This window comes from Piliocolobus tephrosceles, chromosome 4 (genome assembly GCF_002776525.5).
Source record: "Piliocolobus tephrosceles isolate RC106 chromosome 4, ASM277652v3, whole genome shotgun sequence".
In the NCBI taxonomy this organism is placed as follows: domain Eukaryota; kingdom Metazoa; phylum Chordata; class Mammalia; order Primates; family Cercopithecidae; genus Piliocolobus; species Piliocolobus tephrosceles.
Window position 1 is genome coordinate 170,126,103 of NC_045437.1, and position 11,067 is coordinate 170,137,169.

The 11,067-nt window shown below is 41.9% G+C and overlaps 1 protein-coding gene across 1 annotated transcript; it reads right to left on the reverse strand.

The window, feature by feature from the left end:
• Positions 1–9,767: 9,767 nt before the first annotated feature.
• Positions 9,768–10,905, reverse strand: LOC111530851 (39S ribosomal protein L10, mitochondrial-like). Its single transcript, XM_026448300.1, is given in 3 exon segments — positions 9,768–10,420; positions 10,423–10,591; positions 10,687–10,905. Coding segments are annotated over 3 exon segments (1,041 nt in total).
• Between the last annotated feature and the right edge of the window lie 162 nt (positions 10,906–11,067).

The window sequence follows — 11,067 nt, forward strand, 5'->3', positions numbered from 1 at the left end:
AATGTGATGCATTACATCAACACAAGAAAAGACAAAAACCATATGATCATCTCAATAGATGGAAATAAAGAATTGGATAACATTTGGCATTCCCTTCATAATAAAAACTCTCAACAAACTAGGCATAGAAGGAACAAAACTCAAGGTAACAAAGACCACATACAACAAGCCCACATTTAGCATCATACTGAATGGAGAAAAGTTGAAAGCCTTTGTGTAAGAACCGAAACAAGACAAAGATGCACATTTTCACCACTTCTAATTCAACATATTACTAAAGTTCTAGCCAAAGCAATCAGGTAAGAGCAAGAAACAAAAGACATCCAAATTGGAAAAGAGGAATTCAAAGTGTCCCCCTTTGCTGATAATATGATTTTACATCTAGAAAAACCTAAAGACTCAACCAAAAAACCTCTTAAATTTGATTAATGAATTCGGTAAAGTTGAAAGATACAAATTCAACATACAAAATTCAGTAGCATTTATACACACCAATAATGATCCAGTCAAGAAATAAATCAAGAAAGCAATCCCATTTATAATAGCTACCAAAAAAGTAAAATACCTAGGAATAAATTTAACTAAATAGATGAAAGATCTCTCTACAAGGAAAATTATAAAACACTGGTGAAAGAAACTGAAGATGACACAAACAAATGGAAAAATTCTCATCTCATGGATCATAAGAATTAATATCACTAAATTGACCATATTCCCCAAAACAACCTACAGATTCAATGCAATTGCTATCAAAACACCAACATGATTCTTAAAGGAAATAGAAAAAAATGGGCAAATAACCAATTGGGCAAACAGCCAAAGCAATTCTAAGCAAAAGGAACAAAGCTGGAAACATCAAATTACCTGACTTCAAAATATATAATAAGGGCTGGGCGCGGTGGCTTACGCCTGTAATCCCAGCACTTTGGAAGGCCGAGGCGGGCGGATCACGATGTCAGGAGATAGAGACCACAGTGGAATCCTGAGGGTTTACATTTCAACCCTCAGAAAATAAAGCTGCAGATCTTTGTCAAACAAATGATGATAATAATTGTAATAATAGCAGTTAACCCTCACTGAGCGTCTTTAAGTTCCAAGAACTCTTCCAAAGACATGATAGTTATCCTCATAACAATTCATTGGATTAAATACTATATATTATATATGTTATATATGTTATATAAAATATATATTATATAAAATAAGGCCACAGAAACCAAAACAGCATAGTGCTGCTATAAAAACGGATACATAGACCAATGGAACAGAATACAGAACTTATAAATAAAGCCACATATTTACAGTCAACTGATCTTTGAAAGAGCTGATAAAAATTTATATTGGGAACACCCCTTGTAAAGGGACACCCTTTTCAATAAATGGTACTGGGAAGATATGTTATATAACCACGTGCAGAAGAATTAAACTGTACCCCTATCTTTCAATATATACAAAAATCAACTCAGGGTGGATTAAAGACTTAAACATAAGACCCAAAAATATAAATATGCTGCTGGAGAAAACCCTAGAGAACACTCTCTTGAACTTTGGTCTAGGCAAAGAATTTATGACTAAGACTTAAAAGCACAGACAACAAAAACAAAAACAGAGAAATGGGACTACAAATTTGAAACTTCTGCATAGCAAAGAAAATAATCAACAGAGTAAAGAGACAGTCTGTTGAGTGGAAGAATACAGTTAGTTGGAATGCCAAGATTGATGACACATACCATCAGGCTATGAGAAGCTTTATTAATTACCTGAGGCTTTCTGGGAAGCAGGGCTGCTTTCCCAAGCTGAACTGAAAACGGCTTGCAAGAATAGGGAAAGGAGACCGGCATGAGACTTTTATGGTGGTTAGGGGCTGAGGCTGGTGTGAGGGTTCCTGTGCCCAGGCAGGGGCTTATGTGATTTGAACTTCCCACGGGGGCCAAAGGAGGAAGTATCCAGTCTTTCTTATCAGTGTGCACAAAACTGGGACAGAAGGGAAAGAGGCAGGGGTGAGGCTTAAGATATCAGCAGTCAATCATCAAAAAAATAAATCAAACTCTTCATTGCATTGGGCTGCACTTATGGTCTTTTATGTAAGGCTATGAGACAGAGATCTGTTACATAGATGCCATGTGTTTCCTAATCTCCTTCACAGAGAACATGTGACTTAAATGGAAGAAAAATAAGGGCACATCAAACTATTTGAGGGGAAAACTACTTTTATAAATACACAGCATTATCATCAAAATCATTACTCCTCTTAAAGGTACTTGACTTTTTAAGTCGTTTCTAAATCAGTTATGGGCAGCGATATGGTTTGGCTGTGCGTCCCCACCCAAATCTCATGTAGAACTGTAATCCCCACGTCTCAGGGGGCTGTGCGTCCCCACCCAAATCTCATGTAGAACTGTAATCCCCACGTGTCAGGGGAGGGACCGGGTGGGAGATGATTGGATCATAGAGGTGGATTTCCCCTATGCTGTTCTCATGATAGTGAGCGAGTTCTCACAAGCTCTGACTGTTTTAAAGTGTGGCACTTTCCTCTTCACACTCGCTCTCTTTCCCTTTCTCCTGCCACCATGTAAGATGACATGCCTTGCTTTCCCTCTGCCTTTCACCATGATTGAAAGTTTCCTGAGGCCTGTCCAGCCATGTGGAACTGTGACTCAAACCTCTTTTCTTTATAAATTAGCCAGTCTCAGGTAGTTCTTTATAACAGTGCTGAAACAAATACAGGCAGGGATATCATTTTTCTGTTAGAAAATCAACTTTAGAAAGACTAAGTGCTTTCCTGATGTCAGAAGGATCATCAAAGGGTCAAAAGATTTTATACTTAATATCTCTCAGTCAGGACATTAAGAAAACTCTCAGAGTCTTTATGTTTTATATAAAATGTTACATTAGAGAAGCTCATTATTAAATTGAATCAATAGAAATAACCATTACATTTAAACCCTCAGAAAATAAAGCTGCAGATCTTTGTCAAACAAATGATGATAATAATTGTAATAATAGCAGCTAACCCTCACTGAGTGTCTTTAAGTTCCAAGAACTCTTCCAAAGACATGATAGTTATCCTCATAACAATTCATTGGATTAAATATTAATATTCTGATTTTGCATTGAGGAACTTGAAGCCCAGAAAGGTTCAACAATATGACCAACATCCCCTAGTGGCTAAGTGAAGAAGTGAGAATTCAAGCATAAAGCAGGAAGACAACGCATTAGATTAAACATTTCAAAGTGGTATTTTAGTTCTGAAAACACAGATTGATTTCCACTAAAGAATAGGAAGTGCCACACTGCCTCTCATTTTAACCTAGTTAGGATAAACTTTTATTCTGTTCTACTTAATTTTTACCTCGGAATATTAGGGGTAGAGCATCCAAGAAAGTAAGTAGCCAAATGAGTAGGCATTAGACAGATTAATTATTTGGACTTTTACAATTCAATGATCACATCAATGTCAATTTGGAATTTAGTCATGTATGTCCTGTTGGGTCTTCAAGGCAATTTTCTTGTGCTGAAATCCACACAGTTATATAGTGAAGTAAGAGGAGGCACTGATTTCACAAGTAACTATAACTGGTAAGTTTACAAAAAAAAGTTCAACCACTGCTTAACCTTCAATTTTGGAGATCTTAATATAAAATGAACAGTACTATACTCTACATGATTTATATTTCAGGGCACTCTCACACACATCTCATTTAATCTCCTCATTGACATAGTTCTAATAACAGAAAATGTACATCAACACATGTAGAGCAAATAACTTACATAATCCAACCATGTGTATGCTAATGTAAAGGAGTGTGCCAAATACATTTTATAACCCATCTTACATCCCCTTGGCCTGTCACTTTACTCAAGCCATTTATGTGGCAATCGGTAGTGCCTCAGATACAGCTTCATAAAATGACCCTCAAGCTGCACTGCCTCTCATTTGTTTTCTACCCCAGGCTTCTCTGTCCAACGAGGTTTGGTCTATGCTGAGTCATGAGCAAACCTGGAAGTGTGAGAGCATTAACAACCCTGGAACAACCTTCGATCAACAGAGGATAGTAACTGGTAGATAAATATTTGCATCTTCCCCATGAGAGGTGCACACATCCCCATGGATGGATGATTCTGAAGCACATTGTATAGAGCAGCTTTGACCTCCATCTCCCCATAGACATCTTCTTAAAAATGCATCCTTAGTTGGGCTGCCTTCCTTCCCATTTCACTCTTCCCAATTCGTCATGCTTATTCTGCTTTATTGGATTGGGTTACAATAGTTGATAGTATACATATATATACACTATATACATGGGAACTATTTCTCAAGCCCTTCACATAGGATCTGCTTTATGAAGGAATTCAAGCCAAATCAGAGCATTTAAGTAACTTACAAAAGAGACTGCTAATATTAGCATTAGAATTACAAACCAGGTCTTCCATCTCCTTAGAGTATGATATGTTTTAGCTGTGCCCCCAACCCTCCAAATCTCATCTTATAGTTCTCATAATCCCCACATGTCAGTGGTAGATAATTGAATCATGGGGGCAGTTTCCCCCATGCTGAATGAGTTCTCACAAGTTCTGATGGTTTTATGGTTTTATAAGCATCTGGCATTTCCCCTGCTGTGTCATTCTCTCTCATGCCACCCAGTGAAGAAGGTGGAAGAACTTCCACCATGATTGTAAGTTTTCTGAAGCCTCCCCAGCCACGCAGAACTGTGAGTCAATTAAATCTATTTTCTTTGTAAAACACGCAGTCTTCGGTAATTCTTCATGGCAGCGTGATAATGGACTAATATAGTAAATTGGTACACAGAGAATAGGGTAATTCTGTAAAGATACCTGAAAATGTGAAAGTGACTTTGCAATTGGGTAACAAGCAGAGACTGGAACAGTTTGGAGGGCTCAGAAGAAGAAAGAAAGATGTGGGGATGTTTGGAACTTCCTAGAGACTTGTTGAATGGCCTTGACCAAAATGCTGATAGTAATATGGACAATGAAGTCCAGGCTGAGGTGGCCTCAGAAGGAGGTGGGAAATGTGTTGGGAACTGGAGTAAAGGTCATTCTTGCTATGCTTCAGCAAAGAGACTGGTGGCTTTTTTCCCCTGCCCTAAAGTTCTGTGGAACTTTGAACTTGAGAGAGATGATTTAGAGTACCTGGCAGAAGAAATTTCTAAGAAAAGCATTCAAGTGAAGACAGCATAGAAGTTTGGAAAATTTGCAGCCTGACAATGCGGAAGAAAGGAAAAACCCATTTTCTGGGGGAAAATTCAAGCTGACTGCAGAAATTTGCTTAAGTAAAGAGGAGTCAAATGCTAATCACCAAGATAATGGGGAAATGTCTCCAGGACATCTCAGAGAACTTGGCAGCAGCCCCTCCCATCACAGACCCAGAGGCCTAGGAAGGAAAAATGGTTTCCTGGGCCAGGCCCAGGGTCCAGGGCCTCCCTGCTGTGTGCAGCCTCTGGACTTGGTGCCCTGAATCCTAGCTGCTACAGCCATGGCTAAAAGGGGCCAAGGTATAGCTCATGCCACTGCTTCAGAGGATGCCAGCCCAAAGCCTTGGCAGTTTCCACATTGTGTTGGTCCTGCAGGTGCACAGTAGACAAGAACTGAGGTTTGGGAACCTCCACCTAGATTCAGAGGATGATGGAAATGCCTAGATAATCTAGTCAGCAGTCTGCTGCAGGGGCAAAGCCCTCATGGAGAACTTCTGCTAGGGCAGTGCAGAAGGGAAATGTGGGGTCATGGCCCCCACACAGAGCCCTCAGTGGGGCACTGTCTAGTGGAGCTTTGAAAAGAAGGCCACTGTCCTCCAGACCCCAGAACGGTAGATCCACCAACAGCTTGCACATGCACCTGGAAAAGCCACAGACACTCAATGCCAGCTATGAAAGCAGGGAGGGGGGGCTGTACCCTGCAAAACCACAGGGACAGAGCTGCCCAAGGCCATGGGAGCCCACCTCTTGCATCAGTGTGCCCTGAATGTGAGACATGGAGTCAAAGATCACTTTGAAACTTTAAGGTTAAATTACTGCTCTATTGGATTTAGACTTGCTTGGGGCTTGTAACCCTTTGTTTTGGCCAATTTCTCCCACTTGGAACAGGTGTATTTACCCAGTGCCTGTACCCCCATTGTCTCTTGGAAGGAACTAACCTGTGTTTGATTTTACCAGCTCATAGGTGGAAGGAACTTGTTTGTCTCAGATGAGACTTTGGATTTGAGTTAATGCTGGAATGAGTTAAGACTTTGGGGAACCGTTGGGAAGGTACAATTGTGTTTTGAAATGTGAACACATGAGATTTGGGATGGGCCAGGGGCAGAATGATATGGTTTGACTGGGTCCCCACCCAAATCTCATCTTGAATTATAGTTTCTATAATCCCCGTGTGTCATGGGAGGAACTCAGGGAAAGGTAACTGAATCATGGGGGCGGTCTCCTGCTGTTCTCATCATAGTGAGTGAGTTCTCACAAAATATGACGGTTGTATAAGAACCTGGCATTCCCCTGCTAGCTCTCATTCTCTCTCCTGCCGTCCTGTGAAAAGCTGCCTTCCACCATGACTGTAAGTTTCCTGAGGTCTCCCCAGCAATGCAGAACTGTGAGTCAATGAAAACTCTTTTCTTTATAAATTACTAAGTCTCAGGTATTTCTTCATAGCAGCGTGAGAACAGACTAATACAGAAAATATGAATTAAAAGCATGGATCTTTAACACAAATTCACCTGAATTTGACACTCGTTAAGACCCCCTGAGAACGTGCCTTGACTTTTGTAAGCATCAACTATTAAACTGGAATACTAATAATAAAAATAAAAATAACAACAATGGTCAACCTTCATTGAGTGCTTCCATGTGTAGACTCTGCTCTAAATGCTCTGTAGATTAATCCTCACTCACCTATTAATCCAATTATTCCTCATCAGCCTATTAATCCTCACCATATCCTTGTTAAATATATGCCATTATTATTATTATCACCATTTTACAGATGAAGAAACTGGGATACAGAAAGTTTACTATGCCCAAGATCACAAAGCCAGTAAGTGGCACCTCAGGGATTCCAACCCAGATATTCAAGCTCTAGGGTTCACACATTTAACACTATTAGTCGTCAGGCATAGTGACTCATGCCTGTAATCTTAGCACTTTGGGAGGCTGAGGTAGGAGGACCGCTTGAACTCAGGAGTTCCAAACCAGCCTAGGCAACATACAAAGATAAATAAGTTGAAAAGTTAGCCAGGCATGGTGGCACACACCAGTAGATCCAACGACTCAGGAGGCTTAGGTGGGAGGATCACTTGAGCCCAGGAGGTTGAGGTTGCAAAGAGCTATAAACACACCACTGCATTCCAGCTTAGGCAACAAAGCAAGACCCTGTCTCTAAACAAATAAATACATAAACAAACACTATTAGCTTCACTGCTTCCTCATATGGTTGTAACAAGAAAATATAATAATAAATTAAAAGACAAAGCATTTAGTACATTGTCTGGTGCACAGAAAGTGCTCACAATAATTGACAAAAGAAAAATCAAAGTTTGAATCCTGATTTTTGTAATGGCACCAAATATTTCTTTTCTGTCCATTTATCTTTGTTTCTCTAATTTCTCCTTTTCTTGGACTCTCTTCCATTAAATTTTTGTTAGGGCCCTTACATCACTGTGACTTGTTGATATATTATCTTTTCTTGTCCCTCATCCCGAATTGCCTTCTCCCACTTCTCCAATTGCTTCCTTTCAAATCTCATTTTTCTCAATTTCAAGACCATTGACAGATCAGCATGAGAAACATCAGAGATAGTTTATTTTCATGACATTCCCTTCAGAATCTCACTAGAATAAATATTTTTGTGGTATTTATGACAAAACACCCCAACCTACCCGCACATACACAATCAGAGTTTATCAGATTTCTCAATATGTAAATAGAGGCTCTTCAGTGATCAAAAGGGACGAAAAAAAAGACCTCCACTATGCTGTTCTGTCTTTGTGGCAGTGTGTGTGCTGACTACAGTCTGAGGTACAGGGCAAAAACAGCAAGTTAATTAGATAAACCCTTTCTTTGATTCATTGGCAAGATCTTCCATCAGGGAAATCCACCCTGATAGAAGCCATGAAATCATCACAATTTATGTTCTTCTGCCATGGCTTCAGCCGGTCCCTCCATTTGGGGTCCCTGACTTCCCGCAATAATCTTCTCTTTCTTTTTAATCAATAGTCTAAATGCTAACTTATTCACCTTAACCTTTCCTTCCAAATGATAATCACTTAGCATAATGTGCGTACAGAAAATAGTCACAAGGAAACCTTCAATTAAGGTGCCTGACAACTACTCTGATTACTACATTTTTCACAACTGCCAAGAAGTTGGCTAAGTGCAGCCTGGACTTCTTTCCCAGTGTAGAAGAATATTGCTTACAGAAACGTGAATGATTCTGGTGATTACTCGTAAACGTCAGCAGATGGCACAGAGATGGCTCCACAATGGATGCACTTTGTCTCCTTAGGCAACCTTGAATTATCCTAAGTTACAGAAAAGTTACATCAATGCAGACTTTACACTTTTTGGAACTAAACAGAGTATGAATTAATTTAATTTACTTTAAGTTAGGTATTTTCCAATGAAGAAACATTCCCAGGTGTTGTAAGTAAACCTGCAATTTAATATCTTCCATTGAACCATCTTCTCAAAGTGGCAACATTTCCAGAATTTGCAGTAGTTCCATTTCTGTGGCAAGCAGCTGTTTGCTATGATTTGTGGACAGTGGTCAATTAATAAAAAATTAGTCTACACATGAAGAGACTTTAATGTACACATCTTACACTGAAATATAACCCCAAATTAAGAGTTTATACCTTATTTGCTCTTTCAGACATAACTTGTTTCAAGTGTCAAATAAGTAACTTTGTTGTTGTTGTTTGTTTGTTTTTGCATTTCTTTGTTTTCTGAGTTAAGCATCCTAGCTCCTTTATTAGGAATTTCTGGTTCACCAAGACTTGTATGAGGCCTCCTACTCTAGAGCCCTCAGAAGCCCCCATTAACTGAGAATCCTAGTTTCCTCCCAGCCCTTTTGTTCAGAACCACCAGAGAAATGTTAGCTAGTGGCCACAGCTGTCAGCTGCCTTTAACAGGGCAAGTATGCACGGGATGCCATTTGTGGGAACAGGTACAGGGGAAGAGGATTTTCCTAGGAAGGGAAGTGAGAGTGAGGAAAGTCAGAAGACAGAGAAGCTCCTGAGAATAAGTCTACAGGAAGGACAACCATGTAAACCACAAAATAGAGGAAGTAGGATGCATTTCATTTTATCATAAAGCAGTGCTCCCAAACTTTCCATAGCATGGCACACCCCGAGGGTGGAGAACTAACATCCAGGCACACCTGGATGGTGGATGGGACCCACTTCTGGGTAACCTGATGAGGAAGCTCTAGTGTAGAAATTCAGGATGCGGTCTTCAGAGCAGAGAGGGCCTGATTCAAGTCCCTGTTCTGCCACTTCCTAACTGCATGACCTTGTGCAGGCTACTTAATTTCTCTGCTCCTTCTCTGTGAAATGGGTACAGTGTGGTCAGGAATAAAGGAACTAATGCATGTACAGTGCTTAGCACAAAGCCTGGCACACAGCAGGCTCTCACTGAGTGCTATCCTCAGCACGACTGCTTGGTTGAGCTACTGTGGCAGTGGCAGTTTGTGCCCCAAGGGGGTGGGCTCAGGAGCCCTTGCAGCAAGGGGCAGTGACCAAGGAGGTAGGGGGTAATAGCCTTATCTTTTCAGCCTCTCTGCCTTGGACCTTTGTTCCTATTGGGTCCCGAGTGAGGAAAACTAAGGACAAAACCAGTGACTGACAGCCTCCATTTGAAATGGAATCCTCTGCATCTCCGAGTGACCCTATACCTGACAAAATCATTGTTAGTAAAGCCCAGTGACAAACGCACTCCCCCACCCCCAGTTCTTCCACATCTCCCATGGTGGACAGCACAGCCAGTCAGAGTGTATTTATGGGCAGAGCTGGCTAAACAGGCTGGGTACGAGTCCGGAACAGGGTCAGGAGGATCTGGCTTTCCATTGGTTGACACAACAGAATCCTTCTCGCGTTGCTGTCTGATGTACTGGTCCAACAGGGTGGTCAGCTGGAGGGGCTGGTGCTGGAGCAGGGAGTGGGTCTGGGCGGTGAGGCGGATGAGGCCTAGTACAAGCTCCCCCTGTGCCAAGGGCAGGCTGGGGAGGTTGGAGTAGTTGAGAAAGCCCTGCCTGCTGAGGATGGTGTCATCGATGCAGCGACCCAGCAGCGGCAGGAATGGCACAGTCCTTAAGATCCGGACCATCTCTTTGACCCTGGGTTCTTCACTGACCAGCAGCACGTTGTGCCCCACAAAAAGGGGCAGCAGATTTTGGCACTTGGAATCCTCCAGGAAGGGCTTGGTACCTGGTTGGGGAAGACCTTCATCAGGATCTTGCGTTTCCGCAGCTGGTGTGGCATAAGAAGCTTGTCCTCTGCGCTCAGAGCCACCTTCTGGCAGGCAGCTATCATTGGGTTGTCCTGGAAAACTGCCGCTACCTCCTGGCGGAGAAGCCTGATGAGGCCCCCCTCCTGAAATTGGAAAGCAATAACCAGGGGTACATCCGCTGTCACTTCTCCTGGCAACCTTGCTCCCTCTGTGGTAAGTTCTAGGGCTTCCAGTGATGCCTCCTGTGGGGGCCGGGAGGAGATGGCAGACATGTTGGGGTGACGGCTGGTGTCTGGGGGATATAGTCAGTCACAGCCATCACCTTCTGTCGCTGAAAGTGCATCACACGACGGTGGCGGGTAACAGCCTTGGAGCCATAGCGGACAGCCTGGAGGGCAGGCAGCTGGCCCGCCTGGGGCAGGAGACCCCCTCGCAGCATCACCACCATAGCCTCAGCCATCTCCACCTCAAGAATGGACAGAACAGTAACTTTTTAAAAAGTAAATATTTAAGGGCCAGTAGGATCCACATATCTTCTATATGGATTTATCTAATGTCAATAATGTACATTTCTTTGCATCTTAGGAAGTAGTATTCTCATGCTGAATCCCAATAAGCCTCC